This window comes from Ambystoma mexicanum, chromosome 9 (genome assembly GCF_040938575.1).
Source record: "Ambystoma mexicanum isolate Mex_15411 chromosome 9, UKY_AmexF1_1, whole genome shotgun sequence".
Classification (NCBI taxonomy): domain Eukaryota; kingdom Metazoa; phylum Chordata; class Amphibia; order Caudata; family Ambystomatidae; genus Ambystoma; species Ambystoma mexicanum.
The window spans coordinates 1,448,690,067-1,448,716,689 of NC_090931.1; the positions used below are offsets into that span (position 1 = coordinate 1,448,690,067).

The 26,623-nt window shown below is 48.2% G+C and overlaps 1 protein-coding gene across 1 annotated transcript in view; it reads right to left on the reverse strand.

The window, feature by feature from the left end:
* The window catches only part of CNPPD1 (cyclin Pas1/PHO80 domain containing 1), a 176,227-nt gene that overhangs the window by 72,673 nt on the left and 76,931 nt on the right, over positions 1–26,623 (reverse strand). Inside the window, exon 4 of the mRNA XM_069616873.1 lies at positions 6,948–7,068. Within this exon, the coding sequence (XP_069472974.1) occupies positions 6,948–7,068 (121 nt within the window). The remainder of the gene's footprint in view (positions 1–6,947; positions 7,069–26,623) is intronic.

The following is a 26,623-nucleotide window of genomic DNA, read 5'->3' on the forward strand; positions in this document are numbered from 1 at the left end:
GAGAGGAGCGCCTGCTACCTTTTTTGAATTATTAATATTGTGCTTGCAGCTTGTGAAAAGGAGCTTTTAAACACAGAGAACAAATCTACTAGCACGGCGCATAGCTGTGCACACGGCTCACCAGACTATATTTAGACCCTCAGATCAAGTTCACCAAACAGACTATTCCAAGCACACCCTTCAAGCAAAGGTTAGGGCAGCTATTTTAAGCCAAAGTGCACACTCATTCACAAGCTCCCGAACAGACTGGAGAAAACCTGCCATACAAAGGGCACAGGCACACTCTACACTACCTCAAGCCATGTCTAGGCAATGAAAAACGTAGAAATATTACAGAATAATCATGGAACAGCTACAGGGGTACAGACCCCACAGCAGCAAAAGCCTCATGACTGCACTTTGCAGATGAGCAGTCGACATTGTGAACAACAAAATTAAAAGTGCAAGGTTTCTGGAACTTGCATGCCATTTGGCAATCTTCTGTAAGGCAACCAGATGCATTAGATCTCCTGGATCTAAAAAGATTCTAGATGCCATTGTTATCTGTCCAAGACCTCCATCCTACAGGATTCCTTCATAGAACAGAACATAGGATTTGCCCCTCCTTCAACCTGCCCAGTTACCAATTCAAAAGGTGTCAGTTTGGCAAAGTAGAAAAACCAACTGACCATCACTTTGTTGTACTTATCAGACCACCCTTCCCCCCACAAAACTAAGAGTAGAAGTTTCTAGTTTTAAACACTGACATTTCAGCTCAAAAGGCAAGCAAAAGAGGGGATACACTTTAAGCACCAGTTTTTGAAGGCACTCAATTTAGGTTTATGACCAGGATTGGTGGCTATTTATCTTGCCTCTGGATAAAACAATACCAGAAAGGGACTCAATTTCAATCCATTTCATCTTTGTTTCAGAGAGATTCCATAACAGTATAAACAAAAACAAAAAGCAGAATGAAAAAAAAACAGCAATTCCCAAGACTCATAATTGTGACCTTATTGTTAGTGTAGTAATTAAAGATCTTTGTACTTCGTAACACACAAACGGTTTATTCAATAGTTTTAAGAACATCAACGCTGAACTACACTGCATACAAAAACTTGAAGACAGGAGCCAAAGTGGTACAGAGGACAATTGCATTTGCAGCAAAAACATGTAACGTCCAATAAACCTTCTGTCATAGAAAAATATCAAGTATAAAGCTAATTCCCTGCTACACCGCCATGACAGTTTGACACGACAGCATTAAAAAGTAGTAGGGTAAACCTAAATTTAGTCAGGTGGATATGTTAATGTATTAACCCAAAGGAGGTCAGCTCAAGATAACAGTCGCTTTTAGTGGTTCACGGCTGTTCGATTTTGTACCCAAAAGCATGCCTGTCCAAACTTAAATGGGCAAAAGATGTGCTTTGATTATATCGATTCACCCTGGGTTTGTAAATTATGATCCCAAGCCCATTTTGTGGAATTCATTTTTGACATACTTCAGCCAATTGATCCATGTCAGCAACATCACTTCAGAATATCATTGAGGAGAGCCCTTGTCAAGGTAAGGTGGCATGGGGATACAACCACACAGAACACAACAGCAACAACTGTTGGCAGATGAGCAGATATTCTACAGGTTGTATGCGATTTTACTGACCCCAAAGTTCAGTGGTGCATAACACCGATTTCTTTTACATTTGGGCCCCCCACCTCAACCCCCCGTTTTTCTACCCTTATAACACCACCCCAACCCCATACCGACTAGTTTTAACCCCTTACCCCACATATATTTAATTCATATTTTCAGTGTTTTTCTGTGTTATGTACTTCAGTGAGATGGACCCCTCGGTTTTGTATTCGGTAAGATGACTGGGTACCCTTCTACATGGGACATACATAGATCTTTGGGCACCGTAAAAGGGTACCGCCAAAACAGAATCATTTTCGATGATACCCAAAGAACGGATGTCCATGTACCCCAAATTTCCTAATGCTTTCTCTTCATGGGCCCAAATAACCGCCTGTAAAGGCCTATTATGCCCTTATTTCTAACAAAACAAAATTAGCCGGAGTTTTATCTGCATCATAGGCATACCTGCTTTTGTGATATGCCTTACCAATTTTAGCTGAACTGCAAATGAAATACCTAGACAATCATAAGATTCTACTCAGGTCAACCCTCCTCCCCCACAAATTACAGATGATCAACATTGGGGGCAGCCTCTTAAGGTCGAGTGACACTAGGTCTAATCAGCAGACAAAGCAAAAGTTAAAAGCAGTCTATCCATGAATTCCAAAACGGTCAACCGTAGCTTGCAGAGCCTTGGCTGTAAGAGCCAACAGCACAGCATCGTCGGCACAAAGCAGTATCGAGTATGGGTGATCCGGAATAATGGGAAAGTCTGGAATGCTTGCCAGCTCAGACCCTGTCATTTATATAGATGCTAAAAAACAGGTGAGCAAGTAAGGAGCCCTGCCAGACACCTTTCAAAATGGGAAAAGGAGCCATTATTGGGTTTGTCCAGGCATAGCTTATATATCTACTACCAGATCTATAGGGAGTACTTTGAAACTTTTCATTAGAGGGGCGGGATACCTTTTTGATCTAAAATGGACCAAAGAGAATTTCTATCAACATAATCAAAGGCGCTTGGTTGGTCCATGAAAGAAAAATAAATGGTTTACCCATCTCCAGCGCAGAACTTACTGGTCGACACGAAATTTAAAGACTGGTAACGTACCCAATCCCTCATGGAAGACAACGGGATGTCAGAGGGCAAAAGATGCAGGACCAGTCCAAGAGTTTATTTTGCCAAATTCTGCTAAAAGGTTTACCGACAGCATCCAGCAAGGAAATTGGTTGATTTCATGCCAGATCCCCTACAATCCCATTTATATATAGATTAAAAAAGGGATGACTAGAGTTGTAATATAAGTAATCCCTATAGCATTAAATAAGGCCAGTAGGATGGTGTCCAGAATGATTTGTCAGCCTTTTAAATGTCAATCGATCAATCTGGACCTGGGCTTTTATCAGGTGCTACTGCCTCAATGGTCATGTGAACTTCTATTGCAATAAATCCCAGGTTTCCTCTGGTCTAACACATTAAGGTCAGCACCACATAGCAGAAAATTGTTTTACCCATAAAACGTCAATGATATTGGCGTTCCGACCCTTTACAACATTTTATTACCGGCAGCCATCTGCTATCATTGCCCAAAAGACTTGTTTTTTTTCACTGATCACTTGATTTAAGCCCTCACACTAATCTTCACATTAGGTATGGCTTAGCGATCGCTTTTTTATATAAGCGCCTACAAGATGTTCCATCAGCAGCATTCCTGTGCTTTACAGCCACAAGTAAAATTTAATTTGCTCGTTTACACCCTTTATCAAGCCATTTCAGATGGCTCATAGGTTTAAGAGAATGAGATTTTTCCAGTTGTTACAAGTAGGCCTCCATGTTGAAGCACATTTTCAAAACCCTGTATCATTTGGTCACATCCTTGGCATATTTCGATACTAACCGGGCTAAGAGTTGGTTTTAGGATAGACCATTTTCCCCAAAAAGCAGTTTTGATCATCCAATGCCTCTCATATTCCATGTAAGCTCCTCCACATTTGCTTGTGGCAAGTTTCTCTAGTAGTAATATTCATCCCTTCAGGACATGAAGATTAGGAACACTGTTACAATGGACTACGTCAACGCCAAATAGATTTATCTAACTGGATCTACAGGAAAATTGAACTATGAAGTAATCAATCGTGCTACTTTCACGAGTTGCCTTTTAGGTTGTTTTATCCTATAAGATCCAACAGTGTTCTACTATTAAAGAAGCAAAGGGCAGACTCAAGTATTAATGAAACCAGAAACCACTTGTATCTAGTCCATCAAGCAGTTTGGCACAAGGAATGCAGAGCATTAAATCTTCAATATCTTTAAATGGGCCACGATCCTTCAAGAGATCCACTTTTATGCTAAAAATCACCTCTAAACACTAGGTCTTTATTAGAAACTAGCTGTCCCCAGCCAGGCGTTGCTGTGTGTGGCTCAGTCTGGTTAAATGGAAAAGAAAGAGAAGAGAAAGCTCACGTTTCTAATAGATTTAATTTCACAATGCTTGAGGGTAGTTTTTAATGGCTCTGGCGGTTCTCCAAGTTGAGGCAGTTTAATTTTCCCGGCGGGGCAACACATTCCTTTCATTGCTCCATTAAATTTCAGAGCCTTGCAATAAGGACACACTTCAGTCATGGTGCCGATGAGAACATGCCGGCTCAAAACTATAATGATCAGCTGGGTTGTACCGGAATGCAAGACGATTGTAATTGCGTGATAGCGGAGTACGGAGTCGTGTTTGACGCTGATCTGCTGTTTTTCGTCGATGTCTTTCAGCCACTTTCAGCCTGTGGCGTCCGAAGCAGATATGAAGCTGCAGAACGCGATCGCCGTGATCGCAACCGTGCATCCTAAAGTCTGGCTGCACGTCCCTCTGCTGTTTCCTCGGCACGTATTTGAGCCAGCGTATTGCTTTTACGTCTTAAAGATGTCGCTGGTTTGCAGTAAAATGTTTAGTATAGTGTGTGTTGCTTTTTCGTCCAACAGATGGCGCTGTTTTTCAGAAAAAGCATGTTTTTACCTGTCACAGGTGTGACATCTATGTGTAGTAGGTATATAAAAACACGCACTTATTCGAATGTAACTTTGTGTAAAAATTTCAAAGCAATCAGTGAAGAACTTTCGGAGATTTAAGATTTTGAACAAACAAACATTTACATTTTTATTTATATAGATTTAAGTGTTATCAAACAGTGGATAAAAAGAAAGATTGCATTTTTACAAGGGATGTTCTATCACGTCCTTTCGAAGCGTTCTAAAAAATTCACCAATATCAGCACATTCTTAGTTTTAAAATTAACTGCAAGAATTGTATAGGTCTTCTTTATGGACTTCTGCTGGGATAAGGTCTAGCCCAAACGGATTTCCAAATCGCCTACCCACCCCTCATTGCTCCCCTAGAGGAGCCATGTGCTTTGGAATAAAACCGCAGTTAACAGACGATATTGAACTGGTCATCCATCCAAGTTTCTTGCAGCATCAGAACAAACATTTTGCATAAGATTGAAATGTCATATTACCCATTTTACTACTTAGACCCAAAAATTCCACACAAGCTCATTATAATAGGACAGTCTGAATTAAAAATGGTATAACACAATGCACACTTTACCCCATTATTTGATGCCAATCCCCCCACCCCCAACAAATCCAAGAAAATATTAGTCAATCATTATCCTCTTTGGTGGCTAATGGCTCGTAGGTGTTTTGACCGAAGAAGTTACAGATGGGGGATGTGCCTGTTGGCTAAGCAAGATCTTACAGATGGACTCTCACTCCAGACATTTTGGCCTGGTCCCTTGGAGCACTGGTCGGGAGGAGTAGAGAAGTAAAGCTAGACAGTCTCTTTCCAGTAGGACATTGCTCAGGATGAAGGATGAAGACTGGGACAACTGTGCCACAATTAAGGGAAAAGCAAGGCTGAATAAAAGAACATCTATTGGGGTGGTCAGAAAAGGTCTCCTGGCGGACACCAAAGTTGGAGTGATGTAGCTGTATCTAGCGTAGTTAATGAGAATGGAATGTGTTACTTTAAGTGTTAGTGTGTTTTAAATTGATACATTTAAGATTTGCACGCAGCAAAGATAAATGTCAGAATCACAAACGAAATATAAATGCATTTGGGTTTGGTGCGTCACAAAGTGCCTGGTAGCTGGGCAACAAGGAGCTTCATAATGCGCATGCAAGGAAGGGGATTTGTCACAAAGAACGCGCTGTGACGGAGACAACACTTTAAAACATGCATGCACTAATATTACATACAAGGGGAATTTCATATGCATGTACTCTTTTAAAAAATTGGTTAAACTCTGCAGTCAGGGTTTGCGGGGTAATTCGGAGTGGCTGGGAAAAACTGGTTTTGCAGGATTTTGGAGACTAGAGGAGAGGTATTAAGTAACTAAGACCTTAGCCGATGGCAAGCCAACAGGCCGGCCCATGGTTTTTATGGATTGGCAGTATCACAGAAGGAAGATGTAATCTGTTAAGTGCACAGGAGCTTGTTATTTACTGTTTAGAGGTATCCGTACATTTGCTTTCTGATCAGCAATATACCTGAAATGAAAGACGCCCGAGGCCATAAATGATCAATACTCCCTGCGTTTCGATTGTTTTCTCAGAACGTGGCCAGAAGCCATGCATGTTTAATTGGTAGTCGTTTCAATTAGAGTATTCAGAGATGCCAGCAAGTCGGGGTGGGTGAGATGGCCATCGTCAGTTCAAAGGGAACCTTTTTATTCATTCCCACATCATATTGTTTGAAGTACTCTTGCAAACCATGTGCAATTACGTTCACGGTTAGATGGTCTCAGGCCAGCTGGGACTTGTAATGGATTATGTTTGTATGTGAATGTGTAACTGTATGTTGAGGACATGACCTACCATGGGCCAATCAAAAAAAATAAATAAATAAATAATAAAAAAAATAAAAGGTGTTGTACTCATGAGCTGAAGATGTTAGTTAAGAGAACTGCAAACAATGAGAACAAAGGAATTGGAGAAAGATTAGATTTCTTTGTGTAGGTTTTAACCAATCACGTGTGGGTAGTGGTTTTGAATTCAATATATGCACGTTTTTTAACAGTTGCAAAAATATATATATCGTGTGTCAACTTGTGTGGTTCAGAGAGACACTGGTTAGTTTGACTCCATGGCGTCATCTAGCTCCTCTAGGCTGATTGAACAATAAACTTGCTCTACGTATAAACGTGCACTCGCTTCTTAAGTGGTCGGCCTGCTTTGCGTTAAGGTGCTTAGAAGCCCATCCGCACACACCCAAACACAGACCCCATGAAGGAGGGGTATCTGGCAGGCTACCTTTACAAGAAGCCACACTGTTTTACTCACCATGGAGATCAGAAAGAGGTCAGAGGAGGAGATCTGCTGCAGGTATTCAGGGTTACGGTGCCGGAGTCTCTCAATGTAAACCAAGGCCAGCATCATGGAGCAAGGGGAAATGCAGGCCTCCCTATCGTAGAGGGAAAAAACACAATCAGAAATGGGGCAGAGTGCACACCATCAACAGAGGGATCAGAAAACATTGGCAGAGCGGCACAGGGAGCAGAAACCATAAACAAAGCTGGGCTTGCAGCAAGTGATGATGTGCTTCCAGTGGCCCTCAAAGATGGTATTAAGAAAAGGAGCAGACTGAGTATACCACCAGCAGACCGAGAACAGAGCAAATATTAGCATGGACTATAGGCATGGAGTAAAGGAAGATGCAGGCCTCCCTACCAGAGTTAGAAACACTACGAGGAAGTGAGCAAAGTGCAGACCAACAGCAGAGGGAACAAAGAAAACAACATTGGCAGAGGGGAGTGTTAGGGGTGCAGTGGCCATGACTAAACTCTCAACACAGGAACAGGCAGAGTAAAATAAAAGTACAGTAAACACTTTATACAATTCTGTAAAAGAATGTCCACAGCAGATCTATTAATCAAATATACCTGTAACTCATGGTGCAGGAAACAAAATTCAATGCAGAAATACAGAGGAGTAACCTTTTAAAATGGGTACAGTTCAATGTCTTAGGATGCAAACCTTCCAAGTCAAGGCCACCAGGGAGGCTCAGCAACAACTGCAGCCTGCATGCATAAAGGTTGACCAAGTGGGTCAAGTGCATCCTAAAATCAACTTATTAAAAAAAAAAAATTAAAAAAAAGCAATACGCTTCTCTAATAGAGATCATTGCCTGCCCGTAGACAATTGCTGTGGCAATGGTAGAGTAGTATTGGCTTCACTCTCGGGAGGGCAAAAGGCTGAAGGAGAGGTACAGCGGGTCCAAATAAATAGCCCAAGGAACTATACTACCCAAGTATACTGAAAAGTGCACAATTGTAGATGTGCACATTGACTCTCAGGTTCAATTAGTATTTTGCGTTGTTCACAACACACAGTAAAATAGTATGTATGAAATAGTAAAGAGGCCTTGGGATAGACCCCTCCCCTACACCCCTATGGAAAACTACACATTGGAATGCCAAAGGGTAGGAGAAAAGAGATTCCTAAGCAGATATGTAAATACATACTGTGATAAATCAGATGCGATTATCCCCAGAAACCCTGGCCCGGAACCCTTCTCATGTGGTCAGGGAAAGATAGACTCTTCCAGATCCAGACCCTGGGGGTGGTGTTATGGGAAGAGGATCACATGAGAGGGGAACCAAGTCAGGCGACTTGTGAGAACCCCTCTAATAATTTCCCTGGAGACCTTACAGTTTTAATAGATTACTGTAAAAGTGAGGTCTTTGATGAACATATTCATAACATTGGGGACATCCATCCCACAATGCCCTACGTACTGGGACGAAGAAGAGTAGCTCAAAGGCCAAAAACTGCAAAGTGCAGTCTAATAGTTCTGATGGCTCACACCGGAGCAAGACTAAAAAGCCTCCTCAGTTGCAGGTCATTAGCACAGGAGTGGAGGGTGCGTGGCTAGGCACGCCATCGAGCAAGATGGCCTCCTAAGTGCCTCTGATGAAGTGAGGGTGAGAAACTGGTGAGAAACTACTAACTATCCCCTGTCCCCGCATTGCATAGCTCTTGAAGACGCAGCCATGGGCTCCTGAACGTCTGCTCTGCAGTTCGGTGTTCTTTTGGCCCCAATCAGAGGTGGTGACCCGGATCATACTGGATGGCTGGCGGGCAATCAGCAAAATGGAGCTCCGTGCCCTCCGTTTGATTGTGAGGTTCTGGTGGTGAGAGGCGGGAGCGGGTCCGCTGTTAGAGGTGGACCAGGTGCCCGGATCTGCGAGGAAATTGGCGGTCCAGAGGCTTGTGGCCCTGTGGCGAGGTGCTGGCGGAGAGACATCACGCGGTGTGCCCCCTCTGCAGCAAGACGGCGTGTGCTCAGAGTGAGGCTGGGAAGAGGAAAGCATCCTTGGAAGCGACGGGGTGGGGGCTTGGTTGTGGAGTTGGTCGCCAACCCGGTGAGGACCCGGACCAGGGTGGTGCTGCAGGGGCCCGGCACACCCAAGCATGGTGGCTGCTCGTTAGGCAGAAACCTGTGCAGTTCCCTTGGGGAACACTGCAAAAGATTTAAGACTACAGGTATAGCAGTAAACCCACTTGGTAGCAGTCTGTACCACCCAGATTTACCTGGTAGCTGTGGCTGAGCAGTCAGACTTCCCTCAAGAAGAGTTAGGCAGTATGTAAAGTATACACAATAGGTACTAAAACACAATAGCACAAACAAACACTGACCAGAGCCTGGTTTCAAAAGTATATAGTTATTTATTTTAAAAACACATAAGTTGAAAACACTCTAGCAAAATATAGTAAAACACTTCAAACACAGTTATAAGAAAAGCAGTTTCAATCCTTTCTCCTATCTAGACAACTCTAGGTTAACACCACATAATTCAAACAGAGGTGAGTGCTTAACGTTAGATGACACTCTAGTAGATTCAAGAAAGGGGTAGAAAGACACAGAAATGGGTTAAACACACCACTCTAAGATTCAGAACACTTGCAATAGGCTCAAAGAAGTACAAAGTCACAGGTGAACAAAAGTCACTAGGCAGGGCCCACTCTTAGAGTAGCCGGAGCGAAAATGTGCCCAAGATCACACTGTTATTAGGGATTCAAAGTCTTGCAAAGAGTTAGAAAGAGTTTAGAGTGGCTTAGAAAGTTTAGCCAAAGTGTCCCAGGTACTCCCAGGTTCGAAAGCCGGGGACTAAATCTACCCCGTACAGTCGGTGGCAAGGGAAGCCAGGCGGAACACGGTACCTTAAGCGGAAAGGATCCTCCAGCGGTGGCAGTTGTTCCAGGCAGTGACAGCAAGGCTCGACGTCGGTCAGGGGAGAAGAAAATCTCGCTGAAGAGCAGAAGAGGAAGGTCGTTGCACTGCCCGGGAAGAAACCAGCCGCGGAGTCCTCCGGTTAAAGGGTTGTACCGACTTTCGCGGTTTGGGGTAAAAGTGTGGTATTCCGGTTGCCGGGGTGCTTGGCACGGGCAAGGCGGCCACGAGATACCTCGAAGAAGCGGAAAGAAGGTGAAAACTGGTTGTCCCCACCAGTCAAGGGAAGGAGCCACTCCGTTAAGAGTTCTCCTCGGTCGTTGGGAAAAGTGGTGAGACGGTTCAGCAGGGCTCCACCGGTTGGTGTCGTCGAAGCAGGTCGGCTCAGCTCTTCCCTCGTCGGATTCTTGGTCCTGTGGCGACTTCTGAAGTTCCAGTCCCCAAAGCCCTGCTTTTATGCACCAAACCCCCATTCACCCAGCCACCTGTCACTCAAACATGCTAAGTGGTGAGCCGGGCGGCTCACCACTTGGGCCAATCAGGACGGAGTGCGACTTGAGTTACCAAGGTAACTCAGTCCAGGGTGCCTAAATCCCCCTCCACCCCTCCTAAGTACCCCAGACAGAGTGGCACCACTTTGGAGGGCTTCTGTGGAGAAGCCCGCCAAAAGTGGAACAAAGGGCTCCACTTTGGGTCAGAGTTACAGAGGCGAACACCAACGCCATTTTAGAATCAAGTTTTGGCAAAAAAAACCAACCGGAGTTATAATAATAAATATATAAACCGGCGGTATGTTTAAGGCTACCGTAAATAAATAATTAAATGTGTTAGCCTAAAACAATGGGAAATCCCATAGGGAAATATTCGCGGTCGAATATAAAAAGTAGTTTCCACTGCCACCAGCCAAAACTCGATCAGGGGGGACGGAGACGTGCCCCCTCGACTAACAGACCCTGGGGCAATTGAATTGCCCCAGCCAGTACGTCCACAATATGATGGTTTGTACTGGTTCTGTTCAGGATTTAAGACTAGTAAAGTCTTGGGTGACTTTACATGCCCTGGGAGACAGTAGTCAGTCCCAGGGTATGGAGTCTATGTTGGGGAGTCCCTAGGACACCCCTGGGTTACTGCACAGAGGGTGCTGTGTAACCCACATCACAAAAATACATGAGGCCCTATGGAGTAAAAGACCCCATAGCCCATTCAACACAAGGTTTGACCAAGATAACACAGTTCAACATGTCCAAGAGTGAGGGTAAAAGAGTCTCACTCTTGGCAGGAGAAAAAAAGAAACCCCAGAAATCCAGCAAAGCTGCTGGGGGACTCACTAGGTAGGGAAATTCAGCCTAAACAGAGAATTCTCCCTAACACTGCTGCCCCCCCCCTCTGCACCTGGGGGGTGCCTGCTCCGGCAGGCGTCTGAGCACCAGAGTCTGGCTCTGTGGCTTCCCTTCCCTGTGGGCACAGCAGAGCGCTTCTGGCATGTGTGGCCTGGCTCTTGGAATCCGCGGTGCAAGGTGAGGAGGTGGTGCCAGCTGCCTTGAGTGCAGGTGCTGCGCCTGTGGATCATGAGGCAGGACTGCTGCGCTTTCTCCAACGTTGCACAAGGGGACTCTTAGCCCTCATGTGTAACGCAGCCTGTTTTGAATGATGCTAACAGGGCCCAGAATGCAGACTGCACCTTCCCTGATGTTCATGTGAACTGCACTAGAGTCTACAGCCTTGCAGGAAGCACTCCTTGGCAGGGTTAGTTGGAAATACTGTCAATCTGACTGCCTCTGGATGATAGCAACCTGCATAGAGTACCTGGTTATCTGCTGAAGGTTACAGGGAGTTGAGTGTACTGTACCCACTGTGTGGGTGCACCTCCACAGTCCTCCCAGTGACTTCTCCAGTGTTTACCTTGAGATCCGTGTCGGAATAGCTTTCTGAAAGAGTCCAGTGGCTGCAGGGTGTGGGGGTGAATAGCCCCTCAGATATATTGGTGCTTCAGAAGAGTCGAGCAGTGCCTTAAAGGAGAGGTGGAGTATTCCTGGAAACCCAAGTCTGGATCCCGGACCCGCTGTAGCTATGTCGAGGACAACTAAACAGGGAGATATTGCTGCAATGCTGCAACCCGCCGACAAAAACAAGCGCACAGAGGTGGTCGTCGCTCAGATTCATGGAACTGACCCCCTCCCGCCATGCTTGCGCAAATGACCACCAAATCAGACCTTCAAGAAGCTGATGGTGGAAATACGGAACAAAATCTATAAGAGCACCAAGGAACTCTGGCATAAGCCATTTGCCTTGGACAAAAGAGTGACCGAAGCCGAACAGAGGGCGTCTGAGGTGGAGGACCCCCTGTGTAAGCAATACTACGAGGTGGGTGAATACTCGAACAGGCTGGAGGCGCGATGCGTGGCCCTGGAAGACAAGCAGCAGGATGGGGAGAATCGCTCCCGCAGAAATACCATCCGGATCCAGGGAGTTTCCGAGGAGATTGGAGAGGACGAGCTGGCAGGTTTTGTGGCGGACCTCTGACTTGAAGCTACCGGAGGACTCTACGATTTAATTACAACTCATCGTACACCAGATACAGGAACCATCAACTACAGACAGACCCCAGACAACCTCACAAGGGGCCACTTCAAGATGAAAGAGCGCATAATGGCGGCTGCTCGGCCACTGGCAAGCATTCCCTTCCGAAATATGTTGATCTCACTGTTTCAGGTCCTGGCCTCTACAACCTTGACAAAACGGAGGGCGCTCTGCCCAGTTGCTGGAGGGGGATGGAGTGTGCGGCCAGCGTCTTCATGGAAATGGTTAAAAATGAGGAGGGGCGGAGCCACCAGGGGGCGCTGGGATGAGCAGAAGTCTCTCAGCCGATCTCCTCACCTGGGCGGGTAATTTTTTGAATTTGAGACCCCCCTGCCCCCCAGCCCGGTGTGTGCAGAAATGTGCCCCCCCCTGGTGCTGTCCGACGCTGCAGGGAGTCTGGAGAGCGAGACCCCGGTCCTCGGGAGTGCCGAGAAGGAGCTGCTTGCAGCCCATTTAGTTTGCGGTGATCGAGGCCTGGTGGGAAGCCCCGCGGAGGGAACCGTTCGCCACTAGTCCTGCGAGCGGTGGGGGAGGGGCGGAGGCCTGTGGAGTGCCCGCACTTCTTGTGCAGAGCTAATAGCCCTGCGGGCTCCCCGCACCAGCGACCCCCCAGCTCCGCAGGTGAACAAGTTGGTCGCTGGGCCTGAGCGGACCGGGGGTGCCCCGAGGCGAGAGATCCTGTGTGGCCTGGCGGCCCCCCGCTCTGAGGCCGCGCAGCCTGGTGAGCCTGGAGAGGAGCGGCCGCCCGTTGGAGAAGGCGTGGGGCCATAACGTCCCGGTCCGCAGCTGGGCACTCGCTACGGGAGACGGAGGAGCCAGGAGCCTGCGCTGGGAGCAGCGGCCGGGAGATTGGAGGTGTTCTCTGTCCTCCTGTCTTCCCGGGAAGCTGGTGCTTGGCTGCAACAGCGTTGTGGGCCCCGGAGGCCGGGTGAGTCCTCTGCTTACTGTTGTGTGCGGCGGGGAGCGCATTCAGCCCCTCCTCCCCTGCTGACTTGGAACCCTGACCTGGAGAAGCCTCCCACTGCACCCCACCGTCCTGCATTTGGACCCAGATTCCTGCAACCTCTCTTCTTCTTTCTTCTGGTGCCTGGCTGCAGCTGTTCCGGGGGGGGGGGGGGGGGGTTGATTCCCTGGCTTCCTGGTGAGGGTCTGGGGTCCCCATCACCTGTGACTCAGGATCCGAGGGCGGGCCTTTTTTCGTGCACTTTCCTGCCTCCCCCCCCACAGTTGACTCGCCCCTGCCTTGGGGGTCCCTGCAGAGACATTGCTGGTTAGTCCCCCCTGCATGCATGGCGTCCCGACAACAGTGTAAGGGGCCTTTGCAACTCTCTCACTCCACTGGAGCAGTCCCCTGGTCGGTACCAAGGGGAGGAGGGAATTGAGCTGCTCCACAACTGCCCCCGCCTAAGTGTCTTTTTTGTATAGGAGTGCCGCTGGAGACAGGGGGCGGAAGTCAGCTCCTTAACTTGGGATCCACAGTGGGACTGACCGGGGGCAGTGGCTCTCAGGGAGCTGGAGAAGAGAGGGGGGGGCCGCGCACTACTTCCGCCCCGGGGGCCACGCAGTCTGGGTGGACACAGAGCACGGTTGTTGATGCGCGGAGTGCAGGCTCTGCAACGGTTTAGAAGGTCGCCCCAGCGGCTAGAGGGAGATTTTGCCATGCAGGAGGCCAGTCAGCTTGAGACAGCAGACACATTGTCAAGGAGTCAGAACATGGCAGCACTACTTGAGGAGATTCGAGGATTTAGAGCGGACATAGGGAGGAGGCTTGACTCCCTTGATAAAAAGGTGGTTGATGTGGAGGACCGTGTTCAGGCCCTGGAAGCAAACCAATCTTCAGCTGACCTTTTTGAGACCCAGTTTGATATGCGTCTGCCGGATTTAGAGAGAGGAGGGAGGAGAAGATCATGCTCAAGCTGGACGATTTGGAGAATCGGGAACGCCGCTCTAACTTGAGATTTTTTGGTATTCCGGAGCAGGAGGTGGAGACGCAGGCGGATATAATCAGAAAGGTCAAGGAAATTGTCAACACCCTGTTTGGTGGGGAAAACACCAGCGTCCCCACCATTAACAGGGGTCACAGAGCGGGGGAAGCGCTGGAGGCCCCCGCTCAGTCCTGGTTAAGTTTCACTACTTTGGGGAGAAGACCAAGATCTTGGAGTTGGCTCGTCAAAGTGGTCCCATCGAGTGGAACGGAGCTAAGACTTGTATATCAGGACCTCTCCGCCCTTACGCTTGCCCGCCGGAGACTTTGCACGCCGTTTACGACACGGTTGCAAGCTAAGGGGGTGCGCTACAGGTGGGGCCACCCGTTCTTGCTCTCTTTTGAATTCAATGGTGACAAGTACTCCCTTTCCTCTGAAGCAGACATACAGAGAGTGATGGGGGAGCTGCTCGGTGACCCACCTGTGGGGCATGATCTGTCGAGGAAGGGCTTGGAGAGTAACCCTCAAGAGTGGTCCTTCAGGGGCCTCGGGGCGGCGACGAGTCCAAGGGCATGGGAAGTATAGAAAGATGAATCCACCCTCCCCGAAACAGTCAACCTCTTGAGGCAGGGACAGGGATCTGAGAGGGGCGCTGGCATGTCCTTGGTACTTGGCTGATGAGGGGGGGGGGGGGGGTTTCTTGGAATTAATGATTGCATATCCGTTAAAACTAATATTTTCACCTGTATGTACCTTTAATGCAGGGGGGGGGGCTCAGAACATTGTTTTGTTATGAGGGGGTTTCCACCCAGGTGGGGGCGATCCAGGGTGGTCTGGGGATTTGGCGGTTGGATGTCGAAGTCCTTACAGGCGCTCACTAGTTGGGGGGTGGGGCGGGTGGGGGTTGGAAGTGTTGGGGAGGGGGGGGGGGGTGTAGAGCTGCTAGTTTCGCATGGTTCAATGGCTTCTTCTTTGGTTTTCTTATGCGCACAGTGGGTATGGAGCCAGGGTGGCGAGTAGGCCCCCCTTGGGGGGGGGTGATCGAGCTAACTGACTTTTCTAATGGGCGATTCGATTCAGTGCCTGTCGGTGGGATCCCTGAACGGACGGGGATTAAATTCTCCGACCAAGAGGTATTTGGTGTTGAGGGAATTCGTAAGACTTAAACTTCACTTTCTCTTTGTGCAGGAATCTCACTGGGTCAGGGGGAAAAGAGCCTTCCTAAAGTCCAAGGCTGTCCAACAGGTGTTCCGATCCTCATATGGGTCGAAAAAGCGAGGGGGATGTCCTTTTGGTGTCCCCAAGGCGCATTTCCCCCCCCCCCCCCCGAGGGCCCATAGAGTTGTCCCAGAAGGGCGCTTCATCATGGTTAAGGGAGATGTGAAGGGGTGAGACTTCACCATTGTGGGGGTGTATGCCCCGAATGAAGGGCAGGTCACTTTACGGCAGGTGATGGTGGGGGGCGAGGGGGAGGAATTAGAGAATTTGCAGAGGGTGCTTTGGTGGTTGGGGGAGACTTTAATATGGTCCTGGACCCTAGCAAAGACAGAAAATCCTCCAAACCCTGTCCAGATCTCAGGTCCCTATCAAAATGTGCAGAGGTATTCCACAGAGTTAATGAGGAGCTGGGTCTGGTTGATGCGCACCCCGCCAAGGGTAATCGCGAGTACCTTTACAATTATTATTCTGCGGTGCACCAATCCTACTCCAGGATTAACTATGTGCTTCTAGACCAGGGGTCTCCAAACAGTCGATCGCGAGCGACTGGTAGCTCGCTGGAGCCTCTGAAGTCGCTCGCGTTCGACTTTCAAAAAGAAATAAAAAATAATTCAAGGAAGTGTTCTGACCAATCACAGGCCTGCAAATCTGTAAGCATATGGAATGCATCCTGTGATTGGCCAGAGCAAGTTCCTTGCTACTGCAAGCTGTTCTGCCATTGGCCACAGTGGTTTCCTTTTGTGCTGTGTTGGTAAGCCCGGGCTTTCTCTTTTAAAAGCACCGGCGCACATTTTTTTTTCCCCATGTTGGAGCTGCCCTGGGGCTTTGAAGTGTGGACGTAAGCTGCCTGAAGCAGAATTTGAGGTGGGTGGGTCGGGTGAGGTGGCGATTGTGATTTATTGTTTTTTTTGTGCATCAGTGTGCCTTACTGCGGCCCCTCCTCTCATGTGTGCACATCTGTTTGTGCCATCAGAGGAGGAGTGGTCAGCTCGGCAGAGAGCCCAGGGTGAAACGGAGCATTTAGCTATGATGCTTATTGTCTCCGCTCACCCTGGGCTCATTAGCAACCATATAAGCTATTTTTAGATGACAGGGCTCTGGCGAGGAAGTCCCGGGCGAGCAAGTCCCCTCGGGACTTCCTCGCCAGAGCCCTGCCGTTTCTAATAGTAACTCATATGATTGCAAATAAACCCAGAGCTAAGCAGAGGCATTCAGCATGATAGCTGGATGCCTCCGTTTCGACCCTGGGCTCATTTTGCATTACAGAAGCCCCATTTGGACTTTTGAAAACAAGGTAATGGGTATTTTGTTTCGGGCAAAAGGGTGCGATTGAGATTTCCCCTGCGGCAGACGGGGAAGCGACTTTATGCACTACGGGTGCCTGGACAGCCAAGCAAGTGTCTACTGTGCTTTAGCTCTGGAGCTGTCACGGACGTTTGAACAGGAAGATGATTAGCTCACATGATGGAGTGCTCGCTTAGCATGCGAGAGGTAGTGGGATCGATGCCCGCATTCTCCAGCAAGTTACTTTTACTTTCTTTTATTTTCACTATTTTCTTCAAAACTCATTCCTCGCAAATAAGGCATGTGCTCCCTTCAGAGTTTTTACTATCATCCTAAAAGTTTTCCATCAACTTTCTGGTATCCCAAAGATTCACACGTTTCTGCTGGCGTAATACTATGTAACAGGCGCATAGCATGGCATTATATTCACATATTTATGAAATTCCACTTTGATGCTACTCAGCGCTGTCAACCTGTTATTTCATTTCAAGATTCCAGAAAGAATATTTTACCTGCCTTTCTTATCACTCATCTGTGTCTCTTCGCTTGCATGAGCGGTGGCTGCACTTTGAAGTCTCCCAGCATTTGAAGTCTTCCACCAGCAGGGCACAAGTTTCAATGTGAATTTGCACTGCTGAAAAGTGACTTTGCACTGCAAACCATGATTCTTGCCACCGTGCAAAATATATTTTTGCAGTGCAAGTCCGGGCAAAGTCGGCGCATAATCATTTTTGCAGTACAAAATAACTTTGCCCTGACTTTGCGCTGCAAAAATACAATCTCTGCAGTTCCATGAATCAGGGTTTGTGTTGGCAGTGCAAAGTCACTTGTCAGCGGTGCAAATTCACTTTCAACTAGGCAAATATTCCATGAATCAGGCCCAAAATCGACACATGCACCAAAGAAAAAGTGACGCGCAATTGCAAATGAAAATTACTGCACTTGAAATATTTGGCTATAGCGCGGCTGTGCCATAGCCTGAACAAGTGACTATCTGCTCGTTTCCTAAGTGTGTCAAGCTGAAACGGTGTCCATGTGACTGTCTTGCACACGGGCACTGATTTAGCCTGCAACACTTTGGAAATGACCAGGGCTTGAACTTTATTAACATAATCCTGAAGGCATATGTTATTCCCTCCATTTATAAAGAGAACATGAACCGCTAAAAAAAAATGTGTACAAGTTCCAATGTTTATGAACATCCCCCACCCCTGATCGCCCGCAAGTAGCTCTCCACTGTTGGTCCTACACTGAAAGTAGCTCACGCCAATGTAAAGGTTGGAGACCCCTGTTCTAGACTCTTCTATCCGTGACTACATCTCTGAATTTAAAGTTGAGGTTGTCCCCTGGTCCGACCACGATCTTGTTCGAGTAACATTGGGTGTTCCACTGTTGGCCCGAGGTAAATCAAGATGGGTGTGTAATGATTCCCTGCTAATGGATGGGGAGATGAGGAAATCCCTATTGGCCTCTATCACTGAATTTCTTTCATTGAACGACAATGGGGAAGTGGAACTTAAAAATGTGTGCGATGCATCCAAGGCCACGATGAGAGGTATCCTGATAGAGATGGGAGCTAGGAGGAAGAAAGAAAGGACTAGAGAAGAGTTTAAGTTAAGGGAGCAGATATTTGCCATTCAACTGGGGGGTAAGTTGAAGTCACAGATGGGCCCAGGCAAGCGTGAGAAACTCCAAAATCTTAGGGCGAGGTTGTCCGCCCTCCTTGTAGGCCAGACAGAGAAAACTTGCGTTCTTAAAACAGCGCTATATGGAGAAGGGTGAGAGCGGACAAGCTTTTGGCCTGGAGGCTGAGGGAGCTACGTAAAAGTAGGCGAGTCAACTTTCTTACCAATCAGGAGAGTGAGAAATAGCGGAGCAGTTTTAGGCATTATTATGGAAATCTCTATGCCTCTGAATATACCGGGACGGGGCTGAGGTGGACAGATTCTTTGACTCTCTCCCAATTCCACATCTTACTCACGAGAGTTCGGCCTCCCTGGAGCTTCCCATCTCGTCTCAGGAGGTGATTGATGCGATCTCATCCTTGACGAGCGGCACAGCTCTGGGAGAGGATGGGTTCACTGTCCGATTCTTCAAGGTATTCCAATCCGCGCTGGCTCCCTTTTTAGCGAAGGTATTTAATGCGGCCCTGGATGCGGGTTGCCTCCCCCGCTCCATGTCGTCAGCCCTAATTGTGGTCATCCCGAAAGAAGGGAAAGAACCCTCCCCCTGTGTCAGTCGTGCAGACCCATATCCCTCCTTAACACTGATGACAAGATATTAGCCAAGATTTTGGCGACTAGGCTCTCCAGGTTCCTCCCTTCGTTTGTCCATGGGGACCAGGTCGGCTTCATCCCAGGGCGTCAAGGCTCTGATAACATCCGGAAAACATTGGGTCTTATGCATGAGGTGTCCTTGCGAGAGTCTGAGGCTTACCTCCTCTCGCTGGACTCCGAAAAGGCCTTTGATCGCGTGGAGTGGCCATATAGGGGAAAAGTGCTCCGTAAAATGGGGTTTGGCGACTGTTTTTGTGGGTGGGTCTCGGCCCTGTACAATGGTCCCAAGGCACGGGTGTTAGTTAATGGTAGTACATCTCAGAGCTTTACGCTATCCAGAGGAACTCGCCAGGGATGCCCTCTTTCCCCCCTCTTTTGTATGCTCTGGCAATGGAGCCATTTGCCACTGCGATTAGAGGCGACATGGGGATCACCGGGGTACGGTGTGGTGATTGTGAATTCAAGCCGTCTCTTTTCGCAGATGATATCTTGGTGTACCTAACTGGGCTTCACAAATCCCTCCGCGGTTGCTAGACTTGACTGTTTCGGGGTGTTCTCGGGGCTAAAGATCAATGTGTCTAAATCCTGCATTATGCCGATGGGCAAGGTGGACGGGGAGATTGGCGGAATGACAGAAGTTCTGGGAATGAGGGTTGAGAGAGTTAGTACCAAATACCTGGGAACTAGTATCCCTAGGGATCTGGGGAACATCTATGAACTGAATTATCTCCCCCTGCAGACCCAGATCTTCAGGGATTTGGATAGATGGGCCCCACTCATCCTTTCTTGGTTTAGATGTATGACCTCCGTGAAAATGAATGTCCTCCCTCGGCTTCTCCATCTTTTTTTCCATCTCTCCCTTGCACCATACCAAACTCTTTCTTTGACTCTCTCCGTCTGCGCCTTTTACGCTTTGTCTGGAGAGGCAAGAGGGCCAGAGTGAGATACAACACCTTGACTCTTCCAAAAGCGTATGGAGGTTTTGGCTTTCCAGACTGTAAACAGTACTACAAGGCAGCTCAGCGAAGGGTCATGTTGGAACATCTCAGAGATGACCTTAGAACGTATTGGACATATGTAGAGGATGTGCAGGTTCATCCTTATAAGGTTAGGGACCGGCTCTGGACCCCTTAAGGCGCGTTACTGGTGATGGCCAAGTCACATCCAATCCTTTCAGCTCTCTGGGCACTGTGGAAGCCCAATAGAGTTAACAGGTTCCTTTCTTCGTGGCCCTCCCCATTGTCATCCTTGTGGGGCCCCCCCGTTAAACCTGGGGACTAGAGGATTGAGGACTCATGGGTGATCGAATCGGGGGCTGGATAGGGCTTTGCAATCGTTTAATCAGGGATGCTTTATTGACTACGCCCAGGTTTTGGATGTTATCCCGGAGAAGGCAATCTCAATTTTTAATTATCTACGAATCAAGGGCATTTTAACTCAAAAGGATTGGGTGGTCCCCCTCTCCCGTCCTCCAACTCCCTTTGAGAGGATCTTTGTGGAGGCCAGATCCAGGAAGGGATCTCTCTAAAATGTATAATGTTCTCATTACCGCAGACTTAGAGGGCAGACAAGCCTTTAAACAGGTGTGGGAGAAGAGGTTGGGGGAGCCCTCGATGAGCATACTTGGGAGCGTGTTTTTCAGGCTATCTACAAGGGGCGGCTGTATACTGCAGCCATGGAGCAGAACTGTAAGATTCTTCATTCCTGGCACCGGCCCCCGCCGCACTGTCCAAGAGGTTTCCCAATGTTTCTCCCATGTGTCCCAGGGCTTGCTCTGGCCGGGGTACATGGTTCCACATGTGGTGGGAGTGTCCAATTATTCAGACATTTGGGCGGAGCTGCTCAGCTGGATTAAGGATATTCTGGGAACAAGTCGCTCCCTACATCCGATGGAGATCCTCCTAGGTGTCCCCAAGCCTGAGTGTGAGGTGTTGCCATTCTCTACAGTGACATGTGCTATGTTGAGGGCGGGTAGAATGGCCCTAGCACAGAACTGGAAAAGTTCTCAGGCTCCAACGAGAACGGAGTGGCTAAATAAACTTTTGACAATCTTCACGTATGAGAAACTTGCGCCAATGACACTATGTCCTCGAGGGGGTGGTCTGTGGTTCAATGTGCCCCACTCAGAAGGCTGTTTCCCAGGGTCCTTACCGAGGGATATGGGTTGTGGAAAAGTCTTAATTGTGCAATTCCTTTGCTCTACCCTTTTTGCAAATTTGTGTGTATTGCTCATTGAACCCTGTGCAGCTCGTGGTTTGGGGGGGGGGGGGGGTGTAGGAGGGTGGGGAGTTGGGAATTCATTGCATTATTAGTATGTACTGTTTGTGATTGTTGGATTTTGAAATGCTTAATCAACACAAAGTGGAGAAAGAAAAAAATGGGGAGGGGCAAGAGGCTGAAGGGCCCAGTCAGGAAAACATGAGTGACCTTATGGGCCCATAAGGATTGTATACAGTTGGCCTGTGGGAGGGGAAGGTTTATACCTGGAGTGGGGCTTGCCACCTGGACGCGGGTGGAATCAAGAGTTACCAATGGAGTGGGGAGAGGGGGTGGGGGGGGGCAGGGTGGTGTCGAAGGGTGAGGAGGACTAATCAGTAACACCTGAACACTTGTGTCTTGAGTGGTCATTGCTGCCGGGGGGCCTCCTGGAGAATGGAGAAAGGATTATGGAGGGGTGGCCCATGTTGATTGTTTGAGTTGAATCAGGATTGGAGGCTTGTGCTGTAGTTCAGGGGCGGTGGTGGGTGCGGGGGGTCATGGGATGGTATTTTTCTTTTTCCCGCCCTCCAAGTCAGGTTCCCGACAAAGTTTCCAGGTGTCTGGCAGACGCTCACGTTTGAGCATGGTTAGGGGTTTGGGGAAGGTGGGTGCGTCGGTTCTTAATGTTGGTTGTGGGTCAGAAAGTTACTTTATGCAACTAATTTGCGGGCAGGGCAGGGGGTGGCGATGAGGGTTGGGCATCCGGTTTGGCAGTGTGATGTTGCCTGAAGCAGGGGTTGATGCCGGGAGGGGAGGACCTTATGGTGATGGGCATGTGGCATGTACAGGGCTTAAATTCCCCTGTGAAATGGAAATCAGTATTGAGTAAATTAAGCGACCTGTCCCTTTCCATAGTGTTTCTGCAGGAGACCCACCTGCTGGTGCAAGATGAGAAGTGAATGAAAAACAGGGCTTTCCCCCGCCAGTTTTTTGCCTCTGGGATTTAGGTCAGGCTAAACGGAGGTTACAATCCGTGGTGAAGATGTGGTTCCAGAGGAGCTTCAGCAGGATAAGCCAGATGACCTGGCACAGTGACTACTGGGACTCCCACAATATGGACTGATAACCACGACAAAGCTGGCAAAGTGAAGTGGCGAAGAAACCCTGGTCACGAGTCGGCAGGTTCAGCTTGAGGCGGCAGCAACAAACAGGCTCCAAGAAAGTCACTGTACGGGGTGGTGTGCAGTCCATGCAGGTCACAAAGTTTCTGGCCCACAAGCTGAAAATGTGTTAAGTCCCAACTCGGACTGTGTGTTGCAGAAGATGGATGGGCACGGGCATTTCTGAAGTACACCTATGGCAAGACTATGATAAAGGACACAGGACAGATTGACGCTACCAGTCCAGGGGAGGAAGGCACCGATTAAGGTCTTTCCTGGGTGCAAGCGATGAAGACGAGGATCCTCGCCGATTGGTTTTGCCAATGCTGAATGCTTCAGCTGCATCCTCCAGGTCTTCTCAGTGCGGTTATCTCTTAGGTCATTAGCTCCAATGGGTGAGCTGTAGAATGGCGTCAGACCCTCTCCTTTTCCAAAAATGTAGGCGGTTTGTTACACCAGCCCCTCCAATAGTAGGGATCTGCATCATTCATACTGGCAATGGCTGTCCAATTTAGTAGCCGACTGTCCACATCTGCCAGCAACAGCCATCCTATGGGAAAAAAAGTGGATTGGGACCAAAGAGTCCAAATCGTTCCAGTCACACAAAGCACACAAGGGAGTCTTGGACAGGACCTTGCCAAAGTGCATGCCCCTATATTGGAGGTCTGGAACCAGAGAGAGCAGGAAGACGTCCAAAAAAGCAAGATGGCCGAAGTGTAGGTCCTAAAAAACACAATACATTTTTGAGGGCATGGTAATAAAGATGTCATTATCGCTGGAAAAGAAGATCGTGCACAGTACTGTACCAGAAAAAGTTGTAAAACATGATTCCCTACCACCACCTGTCCTATGTACATCATAAAGTGAGGCCTCAAAATGTTCACACAGCACTAGTCATTGGCTAGCGAAAACGGTCTCTTGTCGAGTAAATGGTGTGCTGTGTGTAGAACTTAGGTTGCTAGAGACTTAATGTCTGACTAGTAGCCTGCAACTTTTCACAGACAAAAAGACATAACAAAATACTGCCAGACAAAAAAGAATAAAAAGGTGGTGTGTGCTACAAAAAAAAAAAAAACACGATATTGGAGAAACAGTCTACACTGGCAGCCTTAGGGAAAATCCAGTGGCTCGAAAATAAAGAGCTAAAAAGGCTACACTCGCTTCAAAAGTTAGCGAGGATGTAAAGACAGACATTTTGGGTGTTCCCCTGAAGTCAATGGTGACAAAGCAGCTAAATGAAAAATGTCCCCCAACAGTTGCCAAGCAATATTCAAACTAATGGCAATATGCAGGAGAGTGGGCCTGGAAAAAAACCCTAATCCGGTCAAGGGTCCCATTCAGGAAGGCAATCTCCCAGAGGTGATACATGGCCGGGACAAAGGTGTAGTGATGCGGGTCCAGTAACTGGAGAATTACTCAAGAGTCCCATGGAACGCTGACTGCTGTTCCTTTCATTTTAGCAACATTAAGCCTTTGGATCCGCCTGTTACTAGCCCTCGGTCGTCCAGTCCTCCCTATCCTACATAGAAAGCTGTGCATGGCAAGCAGCAATGGGTCAGAGCAGAGGAAACTTTACGGTTTGTAATCCAGCTAGTCACACCAGGTCCATAGGAAGCAGAACTGGTTCTCTCTGGTTGCACAAGACTGGAATCTGCAGGCCCCATAGCGCTAAAATGGCAGTGGAATTTTAGGACTATTGCTACAGCAGCACCTTCACAGGGTCTAGAGGGTCGTCTTTGGTTGCAATCGCTAGAATAAGTCCCAAAGCACAAAGTACAGTTACAAGTTCCCAACACTTAGAGAAATATTGGAAGCAGAGTGTGCACTTGATTCCATTCGCAATCTTGCATCCCTTCAAGAATTTGGTGGCCAAGCAATCATGCAGGGGTTAGGGGAGTTACCACATTAAAATGTTCCCTGTGGAAACGCATAGGATGTGGATGGAGTCTTAAATCCAGGCCATTCTATTCACATACTGGCCAGATCCAGTCTTGGCTCCCCTGCATCGTAGGATTCCTGGACACAGAATAACCCCTCTCCTAGAATTCTGGGACACAGATCTGCCCACATGTTGTCTTGGTTACTCGGTCCCCTTTTCAATGAAAAGGGGGACCAGCTTTACAAGGAAAAGCCACCTGAGGGGTATGAGCCAAGGAACCGGGTGCCATTCCCCAATTGTTATTTACTTGCAGTAATGTATAGCGGTCACCATTTTCTGGGTCACACATAGCAAACTGGCAAAGTTAATTGCTCATGAAAATGTAGGGCACATTTTGGAGGACACCTATTCAGAGAAACTGGAGTTCTCTCAGGCGCTATGATACGTCGCTGTGTCCCTAATGAGGCATTGGATGGGGAAATCACAAAGGAAAGATAAGTGAACGAATACAAAACAAGCAAACGGCTTAGAGGGCTTACACCAGAGCCAGCGGTTGGGCTTCTCAAGCCAACAGGGAGCTCTGCGAGCAGGAACCGCAAGCAGAAGTGGGCATACAACAAGGGATGCTGGACTCTCTGGCCCTTCAAGAGGCCATCAATAGGAAGCAGAGGGGGAACCACCAGCAGAGGAAGCACAGAGCAAATTCCATCAACAGGGGTAGCAGGCCGATAGCAAGTAAAAGAAAACCACCACCAAGAAGAGCACAGAAAGCAAATCACTAGCTGAGGGACAACACGGCCAACCCAATCAGCAGATCAAGTGATGTGGAGTAAGGGGAAGATGCAGGACACCCTGTAAAAGCGACACAGCATCAGTTGGTGGAAGAGCACCAAACAGTAAATCATCATCAGCCAAGAGGTAACTACAGCCATGCCATAAGGAGGCAGAGGGGAGCCCTGAAAAAAGGGAAAATGTTAATGGCCATTGCTAGCTGATGAAGCATCTGCTGTCTAATGCAGGGCGCTACATGGCTAAATCAGTAGCTTCCTCTCCTGCAGGCAGAGTTATACTGATGGGAGAGCTGCCCCTGCTGATCACTACTTTGTAGTAGTAGAGGGGGCTGTCTTTGTAGAAGTGAATAATTAACAAACCTCCCTCCCCTGTATAGTACTTAAGAGCAGAGCTAGCTCACCCATCTATATAAAGTCAAAGTCAGCCAGGAAATATTCTTTAAAACAGAAGTCCACCAGAGCTATCAAGGTAATTGACTATAATGTAACAGCCGAGCAAATAAGCAAGAGATCAAATATCAGCAAGCTTCTGCATACCCACGCTTATTTGGTTGGCAGCCGACAAGATGGCAAAAAGATCATGATAAATATCAAACACATCCTGAATTTCTAATCAGCTTGTTGAGGGATCTGAGTTTACTTCAAGTATGACAAGTCCTTGGTTCCTAATAATGAACACACACATTGGTGTCTAACCAGGAAGCAACTGCATGGCACTATGCTAAATGATATTTCCTGGAGGCGCCTCGGCGTAAGGGTGATATCCCATAGGGAGGGGTACACAGCACCAAGGGACCTCCCTTCCAAAGGGGTGGGTGCCTAGTATCACAAGAGCCCCCTGTGAGAAACCAGAGAGTGTTCTCCCACCTACTCCCCTGGGATCCTCTATTCAGGTGGCCAGGGAAGGGCTTTTGGATCCTGACCCTGGAGGTGGGCAAGCGAGGGAGGATCACCCGAGTAGAGTCACGAGGGTTTGGGAGGAGAACACCAAAGGGCGAGACATGGTATTCCCCTTTTCTTAAAATCCTCCCGCTGAGCTTTTATGGGATATTTCCAGTCCCATCCCATCTCCCCCGCCCCATTGCAAACATATACTGGGACGAGGAAGAGGCGACAGAGAGCAGTGAGGATTACCTATGAGAGACACTGAGAAAAAGAAAAGACTGCTACCAACTCCCATTAGGTTGTCCCACTAATAGAGTCAGGCAGGGTCAGGCATTTAACACAGACCACTTACACCCGACTCCACTTGACTACTCTTCCAACTATAAAAAAAGTATGGTTTTGTACAGACCAGAGAGCGAGCTGGCGATGCAGTATAGAGCACGGGAGCCAAGCAGCAGAAGGAAGCAGTGAGAAAGGCCGAGAGAACCTGGAGAAGAACAGAGTGTCAATACGCTGATCCGGTATGCCAGCGGGGGTGCAGCGTGGCTAGGTAGCTGTGTCTCCAAGGAGCCGGAGTGAGGTACTCGAC